At 38.8% G+C, this 27,858-nt stretch overlaps 2 protein-coding genes across 2 annotated transcripts; one reads left to right on the top strand and one right to left on the bottom strand.

The window, feature by feature from the left end:
* Window positions 1-1,252: 1,252 nt before the first annotated feature.
* On the top strand, window positions 1,253-27,743 carry SQLE (squalene epoxidase). The gene is made up of 11 exons (XM_053559628.1): window positions 1,253-1,561; window positions 4,401-4,653; window positions 11,680-11,860; window positions 13,802-13,898; window positions 14,967-15,080; window positions 15,164-15,335; window positions 18,212-18,307; window positions 22,686-22,828; window positions 23,241-23,337; window positions 26,060-26,147; window positions 27,223-27,743. Exons 1-11 carry the CDS (start codon window positions 1,271-1,273, stop codon window positions 27,413-27,415), a joined length of 1,725 nt encoding a protein of 574 aa, XP_053415603.1. The 5' UTR covers window positions 1,253-1,270; the 3' UTR covers window positions 27,416-27,743.
* LOC128564045 (60S ribosomal protein L36-like) lies at window positions 15,342-16,054 on the bottom strand. Its single transcript, XM_053559631.1, has one exon. It carries the CDS (start codon window positions 16,007-16,009, stop codon window positions 15,683-15,685), a length of 327 nt encoding a protein of 108 aa, XP_053415606.1. The 5' UTR covers window positions 16,010-16,054; the 3' UTR covers window positions 15,342-15,682.
* Window positions 27,744-27,858: the final 115 nt, after the last annotated feature.

The raw sequence follows: 27,858 nt of genomic DNA on the forward strand, positions 1-27,858 counted from the left end.
AAACACTCCTGAGGAGGCGGGGCTTCAGGAGGCTTTTTCTCAAAACGAGCTCCACCCCTTTCCCAGGCAGGGCAGGGGGTGGAGCTGCAGCAGCGAACTGACCCAGGCGACCCCCAGCACCACCTCTAACACCAAACGGGCCGGAGCCGCCCACCAGCCGCGGAGCGCCCATCCCCACGCCTCCACCCCACACCACGCAACATCGCCCTAGAGCCTCTCGGGGCGTCGCTACGCGGGCTGCGCCGCCTGCGATTGGCCAAACGCGGCATAGCGCCATCTCGGCCTACCGCGCGGTCCGCGCCCTCATTGGCCGGCGGCGGCAGCACGGGGTGGGGCTTGAAAGCGGAGCGCGCCGGCCGGGCGGTGTCGCCCCTGGAGCCCCGCCCCCTGGTCCTTCTCCTGGGCCAGCCCGCCCGACCGCTGAGGCGCGTGGGCCGGCGGCTAGCAGGGGGCGCGCGGCGGCTGCTCTGGTTACTGCAGCCGTGCCGTGCCGGGAAAGCCGCCGCCCGCGAGGGATGCTGGAGAGGAGGCCGTCGGGAGCCGCCGCCGCCGTCTGAGGTCTCTGTGGAGACCGCCTTCGGCCCGCGGGGAAGCCTAGTCGCGGACGGGCAGTTCCGGGGCTGGTAAGTCGGAAGCCCACGGAGGAGTCGGAGGTGGTGGCTACGCTGCCCTCCCCTGGCGCCACGCTCCTGAATCCCAGGCCGGCTTCGGTTGGAGAAGGCGGCCAGGCATCCACCCCCGCGCTCTCCGCGGACCAAGAGACCTTTCCACCGCGCCTACCGCAGCGGCGAGGCCGCGTTTTCCCCCAGCGCCCGGTATTTCTGTGATCGCCCGCTCCCCATCCGCTTTTGAAAGGGCACCTGCTGCTGGTGAGAGAAAAGGAACATTTTACAGCACGACGACCCAACATCAAAATATACAACGTCACCCTCAACAACCCACCAGGAAACCCCATCCAAAAAAAAAGAAAAGAATTTATGGAATTGCCTGAAAGAGGAGGAGCGTGTCTGTTTAATCGGGAGCTCTGGGAGCCGTCGATTTTTAAATACTGTTTTCTAAGTCCTTTACAACTTTCCCTTCTTAAGATACTTTTATACTGACTTTATATGATTTTTAAAATTGGTGTGATCTTTTAATCCTGTGACAGTGCTTACTGGAGTTCGGCCGGTTCCCGCTGCTCCTGTTGGTAGCACATTTTGGGGAGAACCTAAACCCACCAGGACAAAGAATCTCAGCCTTGACTGGTGCCACCAAAGAAGCCTTTTGAACCATGTGGACTTTCCTTGGCATTGCCACTTTTACCTATTTTTATAAGAAATGCGGGGACATCATCACTTTGGCCAACAAGGAGCTCCTGTTGTGCGTCCTGGTGTTCCTTTCGCTGGGCCTGGTGCTCTCCTACCGCTGTCGCCACCGAAATGGGGGCCTCTTGGGGCGCCAGCAGAGCGGCTCCCAGTTGGCCCTCTTCTCAGATATTCTCTCAGCTTTGCCTTTCATTGGCTTCTTCTGGGCCAAATCCCCTCCTGGATCAGAAAATAAGGAGCCGCAGGAGTCCAGGAGGGTAGGTTGATTTCCAAGTGGGCAAATGAATCAGTGTCTTATTTTAAGATTGGGGTACTCAGATACAAGTTTTCTTCTTAATAGGGCAAAGTTGGCAGTTTAAGAGACATCAGCTGTAGTTTTTTAAGCTCTTGACTGTGCCTTGGCTACATCCTTAGAAGTGATTTGAAAACATTTGTTTCATGTAGTGTTGGTTGAGCCTCAGCAGGAGTTTAAATATTGATTTGATTGTGAAATGTTAGAATTTAAGTTTGAAGGAGGACAGAATCACTTTCTGTGATGAAAAAATGTTTTATTTAATTCCTTGGGGTAAGGATTGCATTTGTACCTGGGAAGAAATAGATGTGCTTGCAGGTAAGTCTGCTTACAAGAAGGAGGGCTGACTGAGGAAAGTGACACCAGTTTGAAAAGTAGGCAGAGTAAAAATGCTCAATATTTTAAAGCCTTGGGTAAAACCCTCCTGCCTCCCCATTGGAGCATTGGGTTAATCCATGCAGTAATATCCTGAAGCCAAGACTGGGTCTTCAAATACATGTGTATTATGATGCTTGCAGAGGTAGCCAATGGTAGGAGAATGGGGCTGGGCAGAGTGCATGGAGGCCTGTTGGCCATGAGCTGTTAGGACTTTTTCCCAAGAGCACTGGAGGATTGATTATAAACATGGGAGTAACAGCTTTTGACTTTTACTTTTTAGAAAGAACATTCCAGTTGTATGGAGAATGGATTGTAGGAATACTAGAATGGAAGTGGGGATATCAGGCTAGAGACTATAGTAGTAGATCCAGCAAAGGATGATAGTGGCTTGAGATTATAGCCTCCAAATGATGTAGAGTTCTGAATCTACGTTATTTTACTGTATCTACGGTATAGATGAGCAAGGTTTATAGAAGAGAGGAACTTGAATTAAATTTTTCTTCACCATTTCTGGATGTGAGTCTTTGGCACTTTGCTTATTTTCTGTAAGAATCAGTTACCTCTTTTGTTAGAGGGAAAGGCATCACTCTTGCTGGTAGTCAGGGAATTAATGCTTTAATGTTTGCAGAATGCTGGTTCATAACTGCCTATTAAATATTGGGAACTACATTAGTCTAAAGGAAGTTACATCTGTTAGAAGGAGCTTTTGAGTAGTGCTGAGTTCAGTGGCATGATGAATATGGGCTGGAGGAATGGGAAAGGAGAGAGAGGGAATCCTTAATTTTCAATTTGAAATCTTTTGTATTATTATTGTCTGAGGTAACTTCCCTCAGGGTCACTGAGCACTAACTAGTCCAGGTGGCTGGACTGTCTTCAATTGTGTAGAGAAATTTTAGAGTAGGAAAATTGGTTGCCAGCGATCAATACTGCTTCCATTTTGTGATAGCCTCAGGCTTTCTCCTTATTTCTAGGTTGTGATCTATTGAGTTCCCATTGTTACTTCCTTTACTGATCAGACTCTGAAGACTTGATTACCTCCAGAGCTCCCCTTTGGGGATTTTGGGTATGTGTAACAGGAAAATTTTAGGAAGAAAAACCAGGGAAAAACGGTTAAGATGACAAAAAGTACTTGTCTTATTCCCAGAACAGTGATTTAAATATAGTCAGTTTTTCTGACGATTAATAAATGCTAAATGGGAAGAATAGACCATTAACTTCTTTCTCCCTTAGTGAAGGCTAGAAAAATATTTCTCTAACAGAAATTATTTTAAAAAATCAAATGGAATAGATAAGTCTTCAGTCCATTTTACCCCTATAGAGGTAAAAGAAGGATGGATGAACATTAGAATCATGGAGCGTTAAGGTTCTAAAGGATTTTAGGCTTCATATTCTTTTTTATGCCTGTGTTTTTTTTTTTTTTAATTAAAACCCTTTCAAATGGCATTTAATTTAAATCATTAAGGTAAGAGAGCTAAATATGGTTTCTTGCAATTTTTTATCAGAAATTTATTCAGACTTGTGAATTCACCTACCAAGAACAAATAGTGATTTACAAGATTTAATTATTCATTTTAAAAAGTCAATGTGCACTATTATTATTGGTGGTTATAAATCTCTCAGAACCGGACTTCTCATCTTATGATTAAACGTTTTTGCTGTCAGTACAGCCAGAGAGGTTTAATGTCTGTCCTTGTTCCTAAACTGGGGACCAACTGTTTGACACAAGTTACTTTGGAGTAGAGGATGAGAAAAAAGGAAGGGATGAATTAAATACATGAGTATGTGTGAAGGATTAAAATTGTAAACAGGTCAAATCCCAAGGGGCAGTATGAATTGTTATTGTCTATTTTTGTTGATATGAAATAGCCTTCAATTAATAGCTCAATAGCCAGACTTTGACAATCAGTTATAGAAAAGTGATTTTAGCTTAAAATAGACTTTCCAAATGAAAATCCAGAAGGAAAAAATAAAGATGAGTAGTGTGGAAATATCTAAAAGGTGCTGAATGGTTTGCAACATGATGTCAAATCAGAAAATTGTTAAATGCTTATATATTTGAAGAACTGAGTAATTAATAACAGAATTTGCCCTGTAATAAGTCTTTGAAGCCTCTTATGAACATTTATTATATTAAGGCCTGGTGTGGATATATAAAAATGACTGTATAACAGCATTTTATAAATATCATGTTTAGAAAAAGGAATATATATTTAATTGTTTGGGGATAATATCTTTTTATTTAGGCAGTGTTTTGATAATGGTTTTTATATGTGATCCAGATTGTAAAATGTAACAGTTCATTTGGTTTGATAATGTTTGGTTCTTGCTTTTACCCAACGTATAAAAGTCCAGAGTGCATCTACATATAGTAGTAGTATGATTTAATCTAATAAATTTGGAAACATAATTCACTTTTTTAAAAACAGCGCAGAAAAGGAACCAGTACTTCAGAAACAACCTTAATGGGAGCAGCTGCGTCTACATCAATATCTTCTCAAAGTGATCCAGAAGTGATCATTGTGGGATCTGGTATACTTGGCTCTGCTTTGGCAGCGGTGCTTTCCAGAGATGGAAGAAAGGTGACCCTAATTGAGAGAGATCTAAAAGAGCCTGACAGAATAGTTGGAGAATTTCTGCAGCCAGGTGGTTTTCAAGTTCTTAAAGACCTTGGTCTTGGAGGTAGGTTCATATTGATTTTCAGTAGAGTAATATGGTATAAGCAAGCACCAGCCTATGACTAGTAAAAAGATATTACGATTTATTTTCATTTATAAAATTTATTATACTAATTTACCAACAAATTTGCATGGAAATGAGGGCAAAGGATAAAATAAGCATTTAGTAGTATGAGGAGATAGGAAGTTGATTTAATGAAATATAATGAAATGGCTAAACCACTGGATTTGATGGTCAAAATCACTGGAGGACTAGAAAACTCATAGAATGAGGACATAAAATTTAATGAAAGTCGAAAAGAACTATTATTTATAGAGTGTATATTATGTACCTGTTACAATATTATTACCAAGACTGTCTTATTTAAGCTTCATTCATCCATTCAACCAATGGTGTTTAAGCCCCTTTTGTTCATTTAGGAAATTTTTATTTACTGCCTGTTTTGCATGAGGTACTATCATGAAGACCAAGGATATACTGATCAACAGGCAAATAAACTGTCTATTCTTGAGGAGCAGGGTACAAATATACCCAGGCAGTGAGGTGAGAAATAGCTTGTTCAGTGTGTGTGGTAGGAAGTATAGTGTGTAAACTGAAAGCATTAATTCTGGTTCTAGATTGCCTGGGTTTGAATACCAGCTCTGGCACTTAAAAGCTGTATGACCTTGCCTAAAGTAACCAACTTTAACCCAAGTAACTTAATCTTCTGTGTAAAGGGGGTATGCTAGGAGTCTTTGTCTCATTTGTTATTAAAAAGATCAAATGCATTCATACAAGTAAAGCATTCAGAACAGTTCTGGCACTATGGAAGTGTTTGGTCCTTTGTTTAAGGAACTGGATGATGGAAGGAAGAGTGGCTTGAGATTAAGGTTGGCCAGATAGGCAGCAGCTAGACCATGTGGGGCTTTGTAGGCGTGGGGCAGGAGTGTGACATGATCTTGTTTATGTATCTTAAATAGTGGATTTAGGCTGGGCTCAGTGGCTCATGCCTGTAATCTAGCACTCTGGAAGGCTGAGGCGGGTGGCTAGCTTGAGTTCACGAGTTCGAGACTAGTTTGAGCAAAAGTGAGACCCATCTCTACTAAAAACAGAAAAACTGAGGCAAGAGAATCGCTTGAGCCTGAGGGCTGGAGGTTGCTGTGAGCTATGATGATAACATGACACTCTACCCAGGGGGACAGCTTGAGACTCTTGTCTAAAAAAAATAGTGCCTTCAAACCGTTACAGCTATTCACAGTAACAAACACATTTTACATCCTAACTCAGTTCATATATACATATATCAAAACTGACTGAAATGTATTCTATTTTACTTTTCTAGATACTTGTCATGATTTCATATGATTATGCAATTTACATTTCAAAACTTAATTTCACAGTTCACCGTTGGGTCATTCCCTGCCTTGTGTAGAATGCTGTTTATTGTATTTATTTAATTATTTATTTTTTGAGGTAGAGTCTTGCTGTGTTGCCTGGGCTAGGTAGAGTGCAGTGGCAACATCATAGCCCACTGCAACCTGAAACTCCTGGGCTCAGCCTCCCTAGTAGCTGGGACTACAGGTGTATGTCACCATGCCTGGCTAATTTTTCTATTTTTTTTTTTTTTGAGACAGTCTCACTATGTAGCCCTCCGTAGAGTGCTGTGGCGTCACAGCTCACAGCAACCACAAACTTTTGGGCTTAAGCGATTCTCTTGCCTCAACCTCCCAAGTAGCTGGGTCTACAGGTGCCTACCACAACGCCTGGCTATTTTTTTGGTTGTAGTTGCCATTATTGTTTAGTAGGCCGGGGCTGGAATTGAACCTGACAGCTCCAGTGTATGTGTCTGGCACCCTAGCTGCTAAGCCACAGGCGCCGAGCCTATTTTCCTATTTTTTAATAGAGATGGGGGACTCGCTTTTGCTCAGGCTGATCTTGAACCCCTGGCCTCAAGTAATCCTCCCATCTCGGCCTCCCAAAGTGCTGAGATTGCTGGTGTGAGACATGGAACCTGTCCTGGAATGCTGTTTTAAAAGAATACTTGGATACAGTGTATTGAGTAGACTGTAAGATTGTGATGGTGGAGTGGAGCCTAGTAGGGATTCATTGTTAGGTCCAAATGAGAGATTATGGTGGTTTGGACTAGCATGGTAGCAGAGGGTCTAAAGAGAAGTGGACAGATTCATGATAAAATTAAGAGATAGAAATGGCATGACTTACTAAGGGATTGGCATGAAATATGAGGAAGAAAGTGCTATCAGAAGTGATTCTTAGCTTTTGGCTTGAGCAACTGGTAGATGGTGGTACCATTTGCTGATAGGAAGAAGACCTGGAGAGGAAAAGGTGCAGGGGATATTTGGGGGGAACCTATTGAGATATTGAAGAGATAAAATAGAATAAAACTAAGTCCTGGGAAACTATGATTACAAAGATTGTGTCAAAGGAGAGAAGAATGCAAAAAGAATCTGAGAAGGAGCTGACAGAACGTTAGAAGAAAGCCAGAAGTGTTTAGTGTCATTTAATCCAAGAAGGGAGAACGTTTCTAGTAGGGGGATGTAGGTATGTATTAATAAAAGAAAGGTCAGGTAAGGTGAGTATATTTGGGAATTTGGAGGTTGTTTATGACATTGAGAAAAAAACCTAGACTGAAACGAGTTGGAGATTTAAAAATTTGAGACTAGAAAACTATTCTTGGGGAGTTTTAAACAACAGAAATACGGCAGTCGTGAGATGGGGATGTGAGGACAAAGGAGATAATATTTTGATACTAGAGTATGTTTGTATGGTGACAGATGGTAAAGTAGATGGGGAGAAACTGATGATGTAAGAGAGGGAGGAGGTGACTAAAGGAGTAACATTGATTCATTCATTCATTGAAGAAACATGACTGTATAGTAGGTTCTGTTTTAGATGCTGAAGCTCCAGTAGTAAGCAAACTAGACAAAAATTCCAGCCCTCATGGACTATACATTCTAGTTCATTGTAGGGATGGGATGAAAAAGGTTATAAATAAAATGTCAGGTATATAGAGCACAAATGATGGTTATAATAGCCTTAGAGAAAAAATACGAAAAAAGGAATGGAGAGTTGTGGGGTGTGTGTAACTTGTAATAGAGTAATTGGGAAAGGAAAGGCTTCACTGAAAAGACTACATTTGAGTAAAGAACTGAAGGGGAAGAGGGAGTGGGCCTGCCTGGGATTGTCTGGAGGAATTCCAGGCTGATGGATGAGCAGTGGGATGAGCCGCCCTGGTGGAATTGCAAAATGAGGAAGGAGTGGTGACTGGAATGGTGTAAGGAGAGTGCAGTTAGAGTAGAGGCTGGATGGATAATGAGGAGGTGGATTCTAGAGACTTTAGCTCACTATAAGAATTTGGTTTTTATTCCAAATGGAAGCCACTGGAGAAGTTTAAGAAGAGTTACTAAATTTCATGTATTTTTTTTTAAGAGATGGGGGTCTCTGGGGTGGCACCTATGGCTCAGTGGGTAGGGTGCCGGCCCCAAATACCAAGGGTGGTGGTTTCAAACCCGGCCCCAGCCAAATTGCAACAACAACAACAAAAAGAGAGAGAGAGAGAGAGAGAGAGAGATGGGGGTCTCACGGTGTCACCCAGGCTGGAGTGCCTAGGCTCAAGCTATCCTCCTGCCTCAGCCTACCAAGGAACTGGGACCACAAAAATATTAACTTGGCCCAGCCTGGTCTTGAACTCCTTCCTGGTCTCAAGTGATCCTCCCACCTGGGCTTCCCAAAGTGTTGAGATTTTAGGCACGAGCCACCTTGTCCAGCCTAGATTTCATATTTTAAAGGTGGGATTTAAAAGTATTGTTTAAAATTATTCTCATTATTGTGTGGAAAGATCATAAAGAGGCAAGGCCAGAAGCAGGAATAACTATTAGAAGGTTATTGCAGAATCACTGAGAGCTGATACCATGCTGGGGGTGGGGGATAGCAGTAGAGGTGTGATAAGTGGTCAGGTTCTGGAAATATATTTTGAAGGAGGAGTCAGGAGAACTTGTTGCAGGATCAGATGTTAGGTAGGAGAGAAAGAGAGTAGTCATAGTGTCTGAATGAGAAGAGAGTTACCTCTCGTTACCAAGTAGTAGTCCAGGACCGAACCCTGGGATGCTCTAATGTATAGGGGCCAGGAAGGGACTGAGGGGGAGCAATCTGGGGAGGAAAAGCAAAAGATGGCAGCTCCTGGGACCAACTGAAGAGCGTGCTTTATAAGGAAAAGAAGTTCTGTCTCTGTTCTTTTAGGTTCCCTACTGCCTTTCTTCAGAGATTTACTTGAGGGAGATTGACAACATCCAGAGGCAGGATGTGCTAACCTTATATTTGAACATCAGGCAACCAGAAATGCTCCCGGACTGCAGACTGGACACAGAATCATTTAGAGATCTAGCCTGAGGTCATCTGCATGGCTGTGGCTACACGCCTCATGCAAGAATGAGGAGAGCCTTTTCTAAAGCAGGGGTGTCCATTCTATGACCTGCAGGTCACATGTGATTTTGTGAGGACTTTTTTTGCTTATCTGTAGTGTTAGACATCATGAAAAGTATGCATAGAATTTTTTTTAATTTTTATTTTTTTGCTAATCAGCTTTTGTTAGTGTTTATGTATTTAATGTGTGGTCCAAATCAACCCTTATTCTTTCAACGTATGGCAGTGGGGAAAAAAAAGGTTGGACGCCCCTGCCAAGTATACTAGCAAGTATGTCTTTACTACTGCTAATGAGGTTTTGTTTAGACATTCATTGTTCTTAAATTTCCCTTTAGGGAAATGAGATATGTATAATACTTGGAATAGTTACTTTTGGAGTATTTAATATAATGTGAACTGATCCACTTTGGAGTATAGAGTTTTAGTTAGTGAACCGATTACCCTCTGGTTTAAGCTCAATATCCAGAACTCTTGTAATTAATATATTACAGTTTGAATTCTATATTTTTATAAGAAGATGCAGTACTGAGTAGGAAAGCCCCTTTTCTCTCCCCAGCCTTATTTTCTTTAGGGTTATCTTGGCTTTGTTTGGTCTTTTTGTTATTTTGTATATAATTTAGAATCAGGTTTTTTATTTTGTAGGAAAAAACTCTGTCAAGATTATGATTGAAATAGCATTTAATCTACAGTTTAATTTTGGGAAAATTGACGTCTTTCAGATTGAGACTTGTTTATGAATGTGATATATTCTGTATTCACTTAAGTCTTAGTATGTTAAAAGTTTCATAAATCTTGTTTGTCTTTTGTTTAATTTATTCCTAGAACTCTGGTTTAAATTTTGACTTTCATTGTTTTATTGTGTACTTTCCTCAGCTTCATGTCAGGTCATGGCAGAGTTATGTTTGAGTTTCTTATGGATGACTCTCCCCATAACCTATGATGGATGGCTTCCCACCATGCCATGTCTTGGGACAATGTACATGTAGTGCTAAGTTCCAGTGTTCCTGGCACATGGGGACTCCTATCTCTGATCTAGGAGTGGCCCTTAAAATTCTGGCCCTTTAGGCTTGTGGTTCTGATGCTGTCATGCTTTTTTGCATTTATTGTTTTATTTTATTATGGGATAAATGTATAATAAATACTTATTCAGCTTGTCCCTGACTGGATTTTAAGTGTAATTAAAAAGGATACCAGAAAAAGAACTTATTTTGATCCTAGCACAGATCCTAAAATTGTTTATTATGAAGTTTCCTTTTTTTTTTTTTTTTGAGACAGAGCCTCAAGTTGTAGCCCTGGGTAGAGTGCTGTGATATCACAGCTCACAGCAACCTCCAGCTCCTGGGCTTAAGCGATTCTCTTGCCTCGGCCTCCCAAGTAGCTGGGACTACAGGTGCCCGCCACAACACCTGGCTACTTTTTGGTTGTAGTTGTCACTGTTGTTTGGCAGACTCGGGCTGGATTCGAACCTGCCAGCTCTGGTGTATGTGGCTGGCGCCTTAGCTGTTTGAGCTATAGGCGCCAAGCCTATTATGAAGTTTTTCTTTCATAAGAAATGAGATAATTTCATCAGAAATGTATTTTATCTTAATATATTATATTTTAACATATTTTGTCTTTGTCAGTTCAGACTGCTGTAACAGAATAAACAATATACATTTATTTCTTACAATTCTGGAGACGGGGAAGTTCAAGATCAGGGTGCCAGCATGGTGGGGTCATTGGTGAAGGCCTTCTTGGTTTTCAGACAACTACTTTGTTGCTGTGTCCTCACATGGTGGTGATGGGGATGGGGCTGTGGGTAGGAGAGAGGGAGAGGAACCAAGCTCTTTTCTGTCTCTTCTAATTTTTAGTTGGCACTTTTAAAATTTTATATTTTCTATTGAAACTTTTTTCTTTTTTAACTTCTTTTACTGCTTTGAACTTAAGAAAACAATTTTTAAATGAATCTAATGAATTTAATGAATTAAGATAAAAACCTGATGTTACTATGTTTTGTTTGTTGCTACTGTTTAAATTATTTGATTTACCAAAAATAACTGCAATTTGTTGTGAGTCAATTTTGATGGATAATGTAATTATCATTGTTTGGAAAGTAATTATACTCTTTCCATTTGGTTTGGGGAGTCTACTTTTTCATATATTCAGTCTTTATGTATAAATTAGGTCTTTTCTCTAAAATTTCCATACTGTTTTTATTTTCTTTGTGTGTGTGTAAGACAATCCTCCATATTCATACATTGAAAAAAGCATTGAGAAGAACTGAATGTGTTCCTTTGTCTTTATGGACAGGTTCACTCAGGAGGATTGTGTTTTATTTCATTTCATGCTGCATTTTCTTGCTTGTCTTTCTAAAGTGAAGTGGAATTATGGACCTCGAATAGTTGTGTCATTATCTTTAAATGACATTGCAGATTTGCTAATTCTTCTGTTGTCCTCCAGAAGGGTCAAGTTTTCTGAAATAGTTATATTAATTGTCCAGTTCTGAAAATGGTGTCTGAGCTTTGCAAAAGTAGAGACTAATTTTCAATGTCTCTGCCCTTCTTGGTGCCTAGTACTATAACTCTTGAGTTTATTAACAAAATTGATTATTCCAGGCCCATTGTTTTGCAGACACAGTGGATGGTTTTGATGCCCAGGTTGTACATGGCTACATGATTCATGATCGGGACAGCAAATCAGAGGTTCAAATTCCTTACCCTCTGTCAGAAAACAATCAAGTGCAGAGTGGAAGAGCATTCCATCATGGAAGATTCATCATGAGTCTCCGGAAAGCAGCTATGGCTGAGCCCAAGTAAGACCATAGCTTCAAAAATGTAATATTAAAGAATCGACACATTTAAGTTTGACCTTTATATAATACAGATAAAATTTTATAAATTTTTAGAAATGTTTTGAAAACAGACTAGGACATAGGTATACTACAGTAAACTGTAAGTTAGGATAATATTCAGTGCTTTTGTTAAGAATATGATTTAGAGAATTTTCCATTCACTAAATAAAAAATTATGTGATTTATATGTGATTGAATTTAGAAGATATATATATACATATATACACACATATATATGTTTTTGTTTGTTTTGAGAGACAGAGTCTCACTTTGTTGCCCTCAGTAGAGTGCTATGGCATCATAGCTCACAGCAACCTCAAACTCTTGGACTAAAGTGATTCTTTTGCCTTAGCCTCCCAAGTAGCTGGGTCTACAAGGGCCTGCCACAACACCTGCCTATTTTTAGAGATGGGGTCTTGCTCTTGCTCAGGCTGGTCTCAAACTTGTGAGCTCAGGCAATCCACCTGCTTCAGTCTCTCAGAGTGCTAGGATTACAGCCTGTGAGCCACTGGGCCTAGCCTTTTTTTTTTTTTTGAGACAGAGTCTCAACTTTGTTTCCCTGGTAGAGTGCCGTGGCATCACCATAGCTCACAGCAACCTCAAACTTTGGGCTCAAGAGATCCTCTTGCCTCAGTGAGAGGATATATTTGTAACCAAGGCATAAGTCTGAATGTGTCCATTTCCAAGTTAAGGCTTGTGGTTATGACACCTACTATTAAGAGTCAGGACAGAGGACTGCAAAGAGAAATCACTGTCATTTTCACTAAGGACCTAGTCTGACAGGACTGGCTTCTCTTAATTATTAACTTACATTTATGTGTAGCCTTTAAACACTATAATTGAGAAAGTTTAGACATAAGAATTCTCATGTGATTGGCCCAGACTTAAGTATTGACAGAGTAATGGAGAAGTGAGTGAGTGGACTTATCCTTAGTACTGAAAGGACTTGATATCCTTGGAATAAGAATATGTATGTTCATTGTATAAAAATGGAAAAATACCCCCAATAAAAAGAAGATTATAAAAATTATCTGTCTGCAAAGCATGATCAGCAAAGGAAAAAAATTATCTGTGATCTTTCTAAAAGTAATAACTACTCTTCACAATTTGGTGGATAGGCTGGGCACTATGGCTCATGCCCATAATTCTAGCACTCTGGGAGGCCGAGGCAGGTGGATTGCCTGAGCTTATGAGTTTGAGAACAGCCTGAGCCAGAGAGAGACCTCATCTCTAAAAAAAAAAAGAAAAGCCAGGTGTTGTGGCAGGTGCCTGTAGTCCCAGCTACTTGTGAGCTGAGGCAAGAAGGTCACTTAAGCCCAAGAGTTTGAGGTTGCTGTGAGCTGTGTTGCCACAAGCACTCTACTGAGGGTGACAAAGTGAGACTCTTATCTCAAAACAAAACAAAAATAAAAATACCTGAAACAATTTGGTGGATAAACTCTTAATTCTTTTCTCCACCCCTTATGTATCTAGGTATGAATGTGTGAGAGTATGCGAAGTTTTTTTATTTTTTTAATGAATTAAGATAAAAATCTAATGTTGCTTTTTAATTCATTACCTTGAAAATATGGATTCAGTGTTGAGTAATTAGAAAATAAAAGACCATGTAAGAGGGACTTTACTTAACAAATGCAATCACTGTAACCTGGTTTCTTGTATCCTACCCTCAGTGAATCCCCAACAATTAAAAAAAAAATCACATATCACATATAATTTGGAAACCCATTAGTGATGGTTTTTGCTATTTGTCATTCCAGACCTTTTTCTATGCACACATTGTACACACATATTTGTGTACAGTTTCTATGGGTAAATTGGAAATAAAGAATAAGGAATTTATATCCAACTTTAATGGTCAAATGCACTCGTTTAGGAATTCATTTCTGTGTGTTTTTTCTTTAGCGTAAAGGTTATTGAAGGCGTTGTGCTACAGTTATTAGAAGACGATGATGCTGTAATGGGAGTTCAGTACAGGGATAAAGAGACTGGCGATATCAAGGTGAGATTTGTCCAGTGTTATCTCTTCCCAAGAGACACTGTTTGTCCTTCCTTTTCTCCTATTCCTTTATAAAATAGGTTTACCAATTTATAGGTTGAGTATCCCTTATGGGAAATGCTTGGGACCAAAAGTGTTCTGGATTTTGGATTCTTTTTAGATTTTGGAATACATAATATTTGCATTATACTTACCAGTTAGCATCCCTAATCCAAAAATCTGAAGTCCAAAATGATAATTTTATTTATATATTTTAACAATTTTATTGTGGTAAAAAACACATAATTCTAGGCCTGCTCCATAGGGTCATCACCTCTAATGAGGTGATTGCAAGGATTTCTCTGCTTATAGTGTAGTAATATAAATATATACAGCCATTTGTACAAACACTTCTTTTTTTGAGACAGGCCCTTGCTCTGTTACCCAAGCTGGAGAGTAGTGGCATGATCCTAGTCCTGAACTCCTGAGCTCAAGTGATCCTCCTGCATTAGCCTCCAGAGAAGCTGGCACTACAGGCATGCACCACTGTGCCTAGCTAATTTTTAAATTTTTTTTATAGAGACAGGATCTTGCAGTGTTGCCCAGGCTAGTCTCAAATTCCTGGCCTCAAGTGATCCTTCCACCTTGGCCTCCTGAAATGTGGCATTATAGATGTGAGCAACCATGCCTGGCCTGTATAGAAATTCTTATAATCCCTAGCTTCTAATAAAAAAGCACCCCATGAAATTAGAAAAGTTTGGAATAAAAGAGTCTGGCTAGTTCTTGGAATTTGTAATGAGATTTGGTCCTTTATGATCCATGTTTGCCTATAGTTGATTCTCCCATTGTCCATTAAAGAGGAGAGTAATCCCAAATCGGTTGCTAGGGCTGCAAAGGGAGGTGATCCTCAGGAACTCAGGAACCAATGTCTATAAACATTGGTCATACAGCATCTTAAGCCCACCTAACAGTGTCTTCAACTACTCTGTTATCTGATAGCACATTTAAATTGTTCATGCACATTTTTAAAGAGTGGTCTTTTTGCTGTGTGTTTCTGACCATTTAGCTGAGTATTCTTTCTCTCTCTCATAGGAACTCCATGCTCCATTGACTGTTGTTGCAGATGGGCTTTTCTCCAAGTTTAGGAAAAACCTGATCACCAATAAAGTTTCTGTTTCATCTCATTTCGTTGGCTTTCTTATGAAGGTACTGTAGGAGTGTAATTGGAGAAAAGTAAAGCACCTTGAAATTTGAAAATTATTAAAATATTTATTTTATTTTATTTTTAGAATGCCCCACAGTTTAAAGCCAATCATGCTGAACTTATTTTAGCTAATCCAAGTCCAGTTCTCATCTACCAGATTTCATCCGATGAAACTCGAGTACTTGTTGATGTTCGAGGAGAAATGCCAAGTAATTTAAGAGAATACATGGTTGAAAAAATTTACCCACAAATTCCTGGTAAGAAATAGCATTTTACTCCCATTGTAATGTACAGTCTGAAAACAAATCTCACAAAAGGTTCTCCGTCTCCATTTCTCACTAAAGCTCCCTAAACTAGGCCAGAGATAAAGCAGGTGAAAAGTGCATGCGCTCAACCAGATACACTGGATCTGTACAGCTTAAACTAGCACATATAATAACCAAACTCCAAATTAAAAAAGTATTTAATTAAAAATTAAAAAAAATAGTTTAAGTATGCTTTTATCATATTAATAATTAAAGCATAGTTTTCAGAATAATATTGGCATAGATAGTTTTTTCTTTTTATCTATAAAGGTTTTATTGTGCACAGAGGGAAGGGGGTTTCAGTCCTTCTTGGCAGCTGCTTTTCTCATGGCGGCCAGGACGTTGCTCAGCTCCTCCCGCTTCCTTTTAGCACGGATGTGTGTCCCCACTCTTTTCTTAATGAACTGTTTGTCCTTGGAGACCTGTTTGTCCTTGGAGACCTCGAGCAGCTCCATGGCATGCCACTCATACGGGGCAAAGCCACACACTTCTCGGATCATGTCCCGCACGAACTTTGTGTGTTTGGTTAGGCGCCTGTGACGGCGGCTGTGCCTTGGTTTGCTCACGTTCTTGGTCACCTTGTGGCCCTTGTTGAGACCCATGGCCATGGGGTAGTGCAGAGCCATGGCTGCAACAACAGCTGGGAAAAACCCATAGATAGTATTTTTTTTTTTTTTTTAATTTGGCCGGGGCTGGGTTTGAACCCGCCACCTCCGGCACATGGGACCGGCGCCCTACCCGCTGAGCCACAGGCGCCACCCAGATAGTATTTTTTAAGAGAGTCTGGATAGCAGTCTAAGGTCTCTGAATTCTTAAAGAATTTCTTATACTTAACTGTTTTTGCACTTGTGTAGTAATTATAGTTACCACTTGTGAATGTTTATTATAAGATACTTGATGAACATGATTTCATTTAATCTATACGACTGTCCTGTGAGGTACGTGTTATTCCCATTTTACAGATGAGAGAACCAAGGCTCAGATTACTTGGCTTCTCCAAGGATAAGCAATTAGCAATGGCAGAGTCAAGGTTGATGTTAGGTCTGTCTGGCTCATATATGACTCTTCGAACATGCGCACTGAAAGGGATCTTTGTGATTATTTTAGTTTTGACTTTCATGTAAAGGCTTTATCATATTTAGACTTTGTAAAAACACCCATAAAAATTACTTTTTCACAGGCCCAGAGTTTTTTTTTATGGTACTAGTTTTTTGGTCTTTTTTTTTTGGGAATTGGAAAGATATAGGAAAGAAATGTAGAAATTTTTAAGGATTTTGATGAAACTGAAGGGAAACTGATTGTTAATTATGATATGATTAGAGTAATAGGACATCATTCTTTGTATGAGTATCTTTTGTTTAAATATTCCCGTTTTTTTCAAGTTGTTTTTTAAAACTAAGTAAAACCACTCTTCGATAACTAACAAATTAATAGAAATAAAGTGATTAGATTTCTAATAATGACATTTTCAACATATGTATATGGGGACATTTCAATAAAGTTTCATTCAGTTAAGCCCCTTTTGAAGCTTGCAGATGGGAAAATTCGTTATTCATATTTAGGAAAGGGATTATTTGTTACCTGATATTTTTAGCATTTATTTTTGTTTTATTGTACAGTTGGTGTTTTTTTCCCATCCAGAGGTTAATTAGAGCAGATTGCCCTAAAATCATGGGTAGAAACCTTTTGTAGGTTTATATTAATATTAGTTAGGTTACCAAGATTCTACTCCTTTTATGAATGAAATAGTTTCAACAAAGGCATCCCCCTCTTCTATTCCCAAATTGTACTAGGAACTGTATGACAATTCATTTTCTATACAAGTGAAAGCACAAAACTTTAAAACTGAAAGTATCTCAGAAATTAGCTAATCCAATCATTTCGTTTTCCATATAAAGAAATTGAAGCTCAGAGAGGTAGAGGGGGGCCTATGCTTTTAAATTCAATTCTTTTTAAACCTCTCACTGTTTGTGAATTGGTAGTATGTTTCACATGATATTATAAGAATATGTTGGTTACAATAAATAAAATACTGTGATACCTATGACAGTTGTCTGTTAATATTTAGAAGAGAAATGGGTGTTTTTCTCCCTATCTTATCTCATCTGAATTTGCCTCACTCTCCTTCTCATTTCTTTGTTCATTTGGTGGTAAGTATGTTGTCCGTGCTGGAGTGCAAGTGGCATGATCATAGCTTACTGCAGCCTAGAACTACTGGGCTCAAGGGATCTTCCCACCTTAGCCTTCTGAGTGGTTAGGATTATGAGACGTGCCACCATGCCTGGCTCATGTCTATTATTAAGTTTTTTCTTAGATTCTTACTCATTCCTTAGCAAGTATAGCTAAGTGCTTAATAAATAATTTTATTAATAAATTAATTAGTAGGCCAGGCATAGTAGGTCACTCCTGTAATCCTAGTACTCTGGTAGGCTGAGGCTGGAGGATCACTTGAGTCAAGAGTTTGAGACCAGCCTAAGTAAAAATGAGATTCCTGTCTTTACTAAAAAAAAAAAGGAAATTTAGCTGAGCATTGTGGCAGACACCTGTAGTCCTGATTATTTGCCTGTAGCTCCAGTTACTTGGGAGGCTGAGGCAGGAAGATCACTTGAACCCAGGTTGCTATGAGCTAGGCTGATGCCATGGCACTTAAGCCTGGGCAACAAAGTCTCAAAAAAAAAAAAAAAATTCTTTGTTTATCATGAGGGATATATGTAATAACCATTACAGATATATAGTAGTCATTTGTTAATGCTTGATAAGAAAATATGTGGTAATCTGGATTTGAAATGTTATAAACCATTTATTTGGATGGTTGGGATTTATTGCAGATCACCTGAAAGAACCCTTCCTCGAAGCTACTGAGAATTCTCGTTTGAGGTCCATGCCAGCAAGCTTCCTTCCTCCTTCACCAGTGAATAAACGAGGTATTATTTTATTGGACTTACTCTGTAAGAGTCAATGTTGCAAATGGCATACATGTGATTAAATTTATATCGTTGCTAATAACGTGGGATAGAATTGGTTACCATGGATTAATGTAATACTAATACTAAAATTATTTTTATGATATATTTAGTTATTATTTGATATTGAGTGTATAGAAGCCACTGTGCTAGTCTTAGGGGATACAACAGTTAAAAGACAACCCTTGACTTAGGGTACTTTTTTAGATAAGAATGTAGACATAATTTCACAACACTCGATCAATTTTATACTAAAACCCCATTCATAGTACCACAGATTCACCGTGAAGGGGAGTGAAAGGTAGGGAGGGAAGCTTGTGAAGTGGGAGGAGTGGTTAGGAGGACATAAAAAAAATAAAGCTGGAGTTGGGCCTGGAGGATAAGTTCATGAGGTGGAGAGTAAGATGAGGAACTTATCAGCTGATGGAATAACATCTCCAAAGGTCAAGGCGCCGAGTAATAATGGTGGCACTTTCAAGAAACTCAAGTAGTTAGTTTCCTATGGCTGGAACATAGAGCTGGTCTCAGAGTGGTAGGTAGGTAGGATATATGTTTAGCATTTAATCCTGAGAATATTCTTTTTAGTAAAGTATCACAAGGATGGAAAAGCATTGGGTAATCCGATGTATACTAATATGACGCTAGTAGATGAACTAATAATTATACAACCACACAAGAGAAAAACTCAAATTAATTCAAGATGGGGGAGAGGGGAGGAAGAAGGGAAGAGAGAGAAGCAGGGAGTGGGGGGGTTGGTGTGCTCTCACCTAATGGGCACAATGTAAAGGGATATGGCGTACTTCCCTGGAGGAGGGGCACAACTACAACAGCCTAATAAACGCAAACATTGTAACCTAATGGTTTGTACCCTCATATTAATCTGAAATTTAAAAAAATCATGAGAACAATGGTTCTCAACCCTCCTAATGCCGCAACTCTTTAATACAGTTCCTCATGTTGTAGTGACCCCCAACCATAACATAACTGTAATTTTGCTACTGTTATGAATCGTAATGTAAATATCTGATATGCAGGATTGTCTTAGGTGACCCCTGTGAAAGGGTCATTTGACCCCCCCCAAAGGGGTCGCGATCCACAGGTTGAGAACCGCTGCTGTAGACTATGGAATGTCATTTAAAGTCAGCTTTATTGAGATATACTTCATAAATCATTCAGTTTACCCAGGGATAGTACACAGTTCAGCAGTTTTTTAGTATCTTCGTTGGTATGTGCAGCCAACACCACAAGCAAATTTAGAACACTTTTATTATCCTCAGAAGAGACCTCATTCCCGTTAGCAGTCACTTCCCATTTCCTTCCAGCACTCAGCCCTTGGCTACCACTGATTTCCATGTTCTTGATGTTTCCTATAAATGGAATGGACATGTGGCCATTTGTAACCGGCTTTTCATTTAGCATAATGTTTTTGAAGTTCATTCATATGGTAGTATGTTCAGTTTTTCACTTGTTTTTATGGCCAAATAGTCTTCCATTGAATAGGTACATTAATTTTGTTTATCATTAATCAATTGATGGACATTTGGGTTTCCACTTTTTGGTTATTACAAACAATGTTGTGAACATCTGCATATGATTTTTTGTGTGGACATGTATGTGGATTTTTCTTGGGTATATACCTAGGAGGATTATTCCTGGGTCATATGGTAACTGTGTTTAACTTTGGGAGTGTCTACTAGCCAGGGGTATCCAACCTGTGGCGCATGGGCTGCTTGCTGATTTCGGGAGGGAGGATTCTTTTTGCTTATCTGTGGTGTCAGATGTCACAAAAAGTACGCACAAACCTTTTTGGTTTTTGCTAATCAGCTTTCCTTAGTGTTTGTGTATTTAATATGCAGGAGAAAAGAAAAAAGGTTGGACACCTCTAGTTAGACTATTTTCTAAAGTGGCTGTCCCATTTTACATTGCCAATGTAAAATTACATTAGCAATGTATGAGGGGGATTCTGTTTCTCCACAGCCTTGACAATACTTACAGTCTTCCTTTGTATGTACACAGAGTCATCCTACTAAGTGTGAAGTGATATTCATTGTGCTTTTAATCTGCATTTCTCTTGTGGATAATGATGTTGAACATCTTTTCATGTGCTTACAGGCCACTTATAACTTCCTTGGAGAAATATGTGTTTAGACTTTGCACGTTTTTAATTGGGCAGATTTAAAAATTAGTATTGTTGAGTTTTAAGAGTTCTCTGTATTTTAGATACAAATCCCTTATTAGATAACGCGATTTGCAAAATTGTTCTCATTCTGTGTTTTCTTTCCACTTGATGGTGTCCATTGCAGTACATAAGTTTTTCATGATATTTGGTTTATTTTTTTCTTTTGTTAGTGATTTTCATGTCATATTTAAGAAGACTTTTAAGAGTTTTATAGTTTTAGCTCTTACATCTACCCTGTTTCCCCAAAAATAAGACATCCTCCGAAAATAAGACCTACTTACAGGAAAGATAAGACGTCCCCTGAAAATAAGACCTAGCGCATCTTTGGGAGCACACCTTAAAATAAGACACTGTCTTATTTTTAGGGAAACAGGGTATGTAGGTCTTTGGTCCATTTTGAGTTAACTTGTGTGTTTCTTGTGAGGAAGGTCCACCGTCATTACTTTCTTTTTTTTTTTTTTAATAGAGACAGAGTCTCACTTTATGGCCCTGGGTAGAGTGCCATGGCATCACACAGCTCACAGCAACCTCCAACTCCTGGGCTTAAGCGATTCTCTTGCCTCAGCCTCCCAGGTAGCTGGGACTACAGGCGCCCGCCACAACGCCCAGCCATTTTTTGGTTGCAGTTTGGCCGGGGCCGGGTTTGAACCCGCCACCCTCGGTATATGGGGCCGGCGCCTTACCAACTGAGCCACAGGCGCCGCCCCACCGTCATTACTTTCTATGTGGATACCCATTGTTGCAGTTCCATTTGTTAAAGATTGTTGGTTCCCCACTGAATTGTCTTGGAACTCTTGTCAAGTTTCAATTGATTATAAATGTAAGGGCATCTTTCTTTAAACAATGTTTTGTAGTTTCCAGAGTGTAAGTTTTTCATTTGTTTTGTTAAATTTATTTCTAAGTGTTTTACTCTTTTTGATGCTGATGTAAATGGAATTGTATTCTAAATTTCTTTTTTTTTTTTTTTTTTTTGGCCGGGGCAGGGTATGAACCTGCCACCTCCGGCATATGGGACCGGCGCCCTACTGCTTGAGCCACAGGCGCCGCCCTGTATTCTAAATTTCAAGATTGCTTATTGCTAGTGTGTAGGAATAGAACTGATTTTTGCATATTTATCTTGTATTTTGACATCTTGCTGAGCTCATTTATTAGTGCCAATAGTTCTTTGAAAAGTCGTTTTGTGTGTTTTTCTTTTCTCTTTATTTAAGACAGGTCTTGTTCTGTTGCCCAGGCTAGAATATATTGGTGTGGTCATAGCTTACCGTGACCTTAGACTCTTGGGCTCACACAGTCCTCCTGCTCCAGCTTCCAAAAGTGCTAAGATTATAGGCGTGAGGCACCACACGTAGCCTGAAAAGTTTTAAACAGGGTGGTGGCATGATTAGATTTTTATTTTAGGAATATTACTGTGACATTTTTGTGGAGGGTTGTTTGGAGAAAAGTTCAGAGTAAAAGGTTATTTACTTATTCCATGCGAGTAATGATAAAAGGAAAATTAAGAATTGTAAAATGAAAAGTAGTGAATGGATTTGGGTAATATCTAAGATTATGTATGAAATCCAGCGACTAATTGGATATTGTAATAAGAGAATGAGATCTTTTGATATAAATCTAGGTTTCTGGCTTTTTTTTTTGCAGTTTTTGGCCGGGACTGGGTTTGAACTGGCCACCTCCGGCATATGGGACTGGTGCCTTACTCCTTTGAGCCACAGGTGCCGCCCATTTCTGGCTTATTTTTGCCAGTTACTTGCTGACATCTTGATTTTTTTTTTTTTTTCCCACTTGTAGAAGACTTGCTTTTTATGTCTGGATACCAGTAAGATACCTGTAGATTCTATTATTTCCACATTTTAATTTGAAAGAGGCTTATAAGCCTATTGGTTTGACTTACAGATTTGCATGTGTATTTCATGAGGGCAGAGACATACTCTTATTCTCGCAGTATCCCCAGAGCCTGGCATTTACTGATTCAGTTAACTCTTGAATATCTGCCTCAACAAATTTTAGTCATGATTTGTTTCTTTCTGTTTTCACTTTTTTCTTATTTACTATCTTACATCAATAATCTTTATAAACTAACAGAGTAGTCATTTTTCTCTTTTTTCCTTTGTCTCAAGGGATGCTTCAGGATGTCGTAATCTTAATTACCTCTCTTCATAGGTGTTCTTCTTTTGGGAGATGCATATAATATAAGGCATCCTCTTACTGGTGGAGGAATGACTGTTGCTTTTAAAGATATAAAACTGTGGAGAAAACTGCTAAAGGGCATCCCTGACCTTTATGACGATGCAGCTATTTTCCAGGTAAGATACTATTCTTAGATAAAAATGTCTCAAAATGGATTTCTTTCTGGGGGCTAAGCAGTGGGGCTCTGATGAGGATATCTGTACTTGGGAACATGATGCTTCGTAATGGTCCTTAGTCTTAAAGAACCTGACTTTCAGCCTGTGAATCTTACAGAATTCCTAAATTTCTCTATTTGAATTTTATGTAATACTGGATTGTTATGGCTATCTTGCTCATAGTGGTTGTAAATTCAACTTCAGTGTCACAGAATACATTGCTCTGAAGATATTTTTGTTTTGTAAATGATAAACATAAGGCAGTATTATTTGCATGTAGCCCTTAGGATAAATATCAGTTTGAGGAGGTTATAAATATCAAGTTGTTCTTTTTTTCCCTCATACCATGTAATTGATCTTTTTCTTTTTTTAGGCCAAAAAATCATTCTATTGGGCAAGGAAAACATCTCATTCCTTTGTTGTGAATATCCTTGCTCAGGCTCTTTATGAATTATTTTCTGCCCCAGATGGTAAGTATAGAAATTTTAAAATGAACATTACTGCTAAAAATTGCAGATTTTTAGCACAGGAAAGGAAGTTAGGGATTTGTTCAGAAGTCAGAATGTTACCTGAGTTTCCTGACTCCCTAGTTGGTACTTCTTTTTAGCTCCATCCCTGGGCAGTATCTTTAGTATTTGAGCAGTATATTTAGTATCATGCTTCTACCACTTTGTCTGGAAGGCTGCTGACTTTCCTTAAACGACATTAATGGCAGTACCACAATAAAGTATTAATTATTTTGAATTCTCTAGTCCAGACTAGATCTTGCATGTCCCTGAATGATGATATTGTGATGGAAGATGTTTTAAGCTTTGTATTAAAAGGCAACATATTCTGTTTCTTCCTGAATATGAGTTTCCATTTCTTTTTAAAGTAGTATTTTATGAAATGAATATAAGCTTCTAATCATGTTTAGAATTTCTCTGTTTAAAGCACAAATAACAGAATGCATTCATCCTTTACATATTTGAAATACTCCTGTGCTTTTGTTCTTATTTTCATCTTGTAGAGAGATGATGGTCAATTTATGTGTTAGTGAAAACAGTACTTTCTGCCATCTTTCTGGGCCGCCATAATGGTGTGCATGAATGGCTTGGCTGATGCTCTTAAGAGTATCAACAATGCCAAAAGGAGAGGCAAACGCCAGGTTCTTACAAAGCCATGCTCCAAAGTCATTGGTTTCTAACTATGATGATGAAGCATGGTTACATTGGCAATTTGAAATCATCGATGATCACAGAGCTGTGAAAATTGTTGTGAACCTCACTGGCAGATTAAACAAGTGTGGAGTGATCAGCCCCAGGTTTGATGTGCAATCTAAGGATCTAGAAATGGCAGAATAATCTGCTTCCATCCCGCCAGTTTGGTTTCATTGTACTGACAACTTCAGCTGGCATTATGGACCATGAAGAAGCAAGAAGAAAACACAGGGAAAATCTGGGATTCTTTTTCTAGGGATGTAATACATCCTTAAAAATAAAATGCCTCAATGGAAAAAAAAAAAGAAGGAAAACACATGACTTAGCAGAAGCAATGTTAGAAATAGAGGAATAGGCATTGTACCTCCCAACTATAGCATTGTACAAATCAGTTCATGGTAGGTTAATGAAACTAGGCTTTTAGATTTTCAGAGATCTAAATGGGATGACTGAAATCCCATTACTCTAGTATGTTTGCAGTGTAGCCGTGTGCATGACTTGGCTGAGACCCTAGTGATCAATGATTTGGTTATGATTATAAAAGGTGTGATATAATATAAATGTTTCCTGTAGCCTTTATTACTATCAACTCTTGATTCAAAACAAAATACTCGGCTCAGCGCCTGTGGCTCGAGCAGCTAAGGTGCTTGCCACGTACAACTGAACTGATGGGTTCAAATCCAGCCCGGGCCCGCCAAACAACAATGATGGCTGCAACCAAAAAATAGCCGGGCGTTGTGGCAGGCGCCTGTAGTCCCAGGTACTTGGGAGGCGGAGGCAGGAGACTCGCTTGAGCCCGAGAGTTGGAGGTTGCTGTGAACTGTGATGCCACAGCACTCTACCCAGGGTGACAGCTTGAGGCTGTCTCAAAAAAAAAAAAAAAACACTCAGTGATTGTGATTGTCCAAACATCTCTTGCAAAACTGGGATGGAAGTTAAAGTGGCTGGTTGGGTGTAAACAAAAAGAAAAGAACTAAGTTTTGAGTTTTACTGAGTTTTTATAAGGTCTTGCGTTCTTACATTATGAATGCAAATCTATCAATAAACAATGTTTTTAAAAGTTATCAAAGATTGGAGGAGGAAAGAACTTTATTGGAACAAAAGTTTACCTACCATATCCTTTAAAAAAAAAAATCTATTGTGAAGAAAAATCTAGGCATGCCTGAAAAGAACATTGATTTTAAAGAGTTAAAATGGTTATTGATTGATTATATTATGTTGTGAAGGTTTAATGAGTTACTTTGAAAAGTATTAAAAACTGGGTGGCGCCTCTGGCTCAGTGAATAGGGCACCAGCCCCATATACTGAGGGTGGTGGGTTCGAAACCGGCCCCAGCCAAATTGCAACAAAAAAATAGCTGGGCATTGTGGCGGGCGCCTATAGTTCCAGCTACTCAGGAGGCTGAGGCAAGAGAGTTGCCTAAGCTCAAGAGTTGGAGGTTGCTGTGAGCTGTCACACCATGGCACTCTACCGAGGGCGACAAAGTGAGACTCTGTCTCTAAAAAAAAAAAAAAAAAAAGAAAGAAAGAAAAGTATTAAAAACTATACAGATATAAGGTATTACTATTTATTACTATACACCACTATTCTTTTTACTTGATAATTTATTTCTTAGATGAATTGGGTATTGTACAGTTTGGGAATTTGGTCTTTAAAATTGTGTTTTTATAATAAAAACAGCATACAAAGTATTTTGCCTCAGTAATGAAATTAATAAAATCAAGGAAATAACTTAAAACAGCTCTAACTTCTGAGACCTAAATGCTTATAATTATTTACTAACAAAAAAAAGCTCACTCGTATTTATATTATTATTCATAGTATTAATTATGGGAGTTAAAATCCAGGTTATTGAAATTCTAGGATTAGCTACTTTAAAATTATTTGCAAGGCATGATATTTGTTACATTTTCATATTTTTTCCTGACATATCATTAGCACGATAACAGTAATGTGTAAATATTTTGAGAGTAATTTTTATATTTTATTTTAGATTCCCTGCATCAGCTCAGAAAAGCCTGTTTTCTTTATTTCAAACTTGGTGGAGAATGTGTTGCTGGTCCTGTTGGGCTTCTTTCTGTGTAAGTTGTTTTGATGGCACAGATGAAACATTCCAGATTTTAAGACTATTCAGTTTATGAATTACTGCGAATCTTTCGACCTTATATATATTTTGTCATTTTATTTATCCATTAGTATCCCAGTCAGGTGGCCCAGAGTAATGAAAACATTTTTATGCTATTTACTTTTAGGAAACAGCATTAATTAGAAGTAGAGGAGGCTATAACCCTTGATTAAAGTACAAACTTGGCTTTTGCCTGTGGGATTATTCATATGATCTGATCTATGGAAGCCATGAATAATTAAGAAATTTGAATTTAATAATTAAATTGAAATGCAAGGACTCAGACAACTTCAGTATTAGTTTTTACAGTGCAGATTTATGTGGAACTATTCTTGGGAAATCTGTAAAGTAAAATGTTGAGTCATTTCTCTCTCATCTGCAGTCCCAATGTCAATACTGACATAGATATTTTATTTATTTTTTTAAAGACAGAGTTTCGTTTTGTCAACCTCAGTAGAGTGGCGTGGTATCATAGCTCACAGCCTCAAACTCCTAGGCTCAAGTGATTCTCTTGCCTCAGCTTCCCGAGTACCTGGGACTACAGGCATTCACCACAAGGCCCAGCTACTTTTAGAGACAGGGTCTTGCTCTTACTCAGGCTGGTCTCAAACTCCTGAGCTCGAGCAATCCACCCGCCTCAGTCTCCCATGGGGCTGGGATTGATTATAGGCATGAGCCACCAAGTCTGGCCCATGATATACATATTTTTAAAATCTAGTCTTTTAAGAAAGAGCCCAGGCCATGTAGGTAGTTCATCCCAGGATCTCAAGATGAAATAGCTCAAAATATATGACTTATGTAAATTGAAGAGAGGAGTTACTTAGCTTTTCTGAAAGGGTATCTTCTATGTAGTTCCTTGTGGAATAAAAAAAAGTATGTGCTCCTGCCATTAAATTTAACATGTAGGCATAAGCTTATAAAGACCTCTAAATTATAGAGTATGTGTTGAACTTTATAGATGATATATATTGGAAACTTTGGAGTAAATTTTAATTTCTGGGTCTTACCAATATGTTTTTTTTCTATTACAGATTGTCTCCTAACCCTGTAGTTTTAATTGGACACTTCTTTGCTGTTGCAATCTATGCCATATATTTTTGCTTTAAATCGGAACCTTGGATTACAAAACCTCGAGCCTTTCTTAGTAGTGGTGCTGTATTGTACAAAGCGTGTTCTGTAATATTTCCTTTGATTTACTCAGAAATGAAATGTATGGTTCATTAAGCTTAAAAGGGAATAATTTCCAAATGAATATTTGAAACTCCCCATGTCCTGAGAGACTTCAGAAGAGGATGTATATAGCATAGTACTATACCACTTCTAAAGTAGCAACTGTTGATCCAACATTGGGATTAATTTGTTTTTGAAGTTTTTTGTATATAAACATGTACATATATGCTTTGATTTGCAATTTAAAATGAAGGGAAAAATAAGCTATATAAAAGGAATGATTGTTACCTAAACTAGTGCTAATACTGCAGAACTGCAGCTTTTCTTTTGAATTTCCTATTTGGATTGAGTTGTTGGGACATGCAAATAAATTGAAGAATGAGGTTTTGTGCTTTTTGGTTTCTTGTGCACTTCTTTACATAGCTCGTGATGGAAAAGAAAACCAAAGTGGGATGAAGTGCAGAGGGAAACCTGTTCTATTAAATAGTTGACTTTGG

The sequence above is a fragment of the Nycticebus coucang genome, chromosome 13 (assembly GCF_027406575.1).
Source record: "Nycticebus coucang isolate mNycCou1 chromosome 13, mNycCou1.pri, whole genome shotgun sequence".
Lineage (NCBI taxonomy): Eukaryota > Metazoa > Chordata > Mammalia > Primates > Lorisidae > Nycticebus > Nycticebus coucang.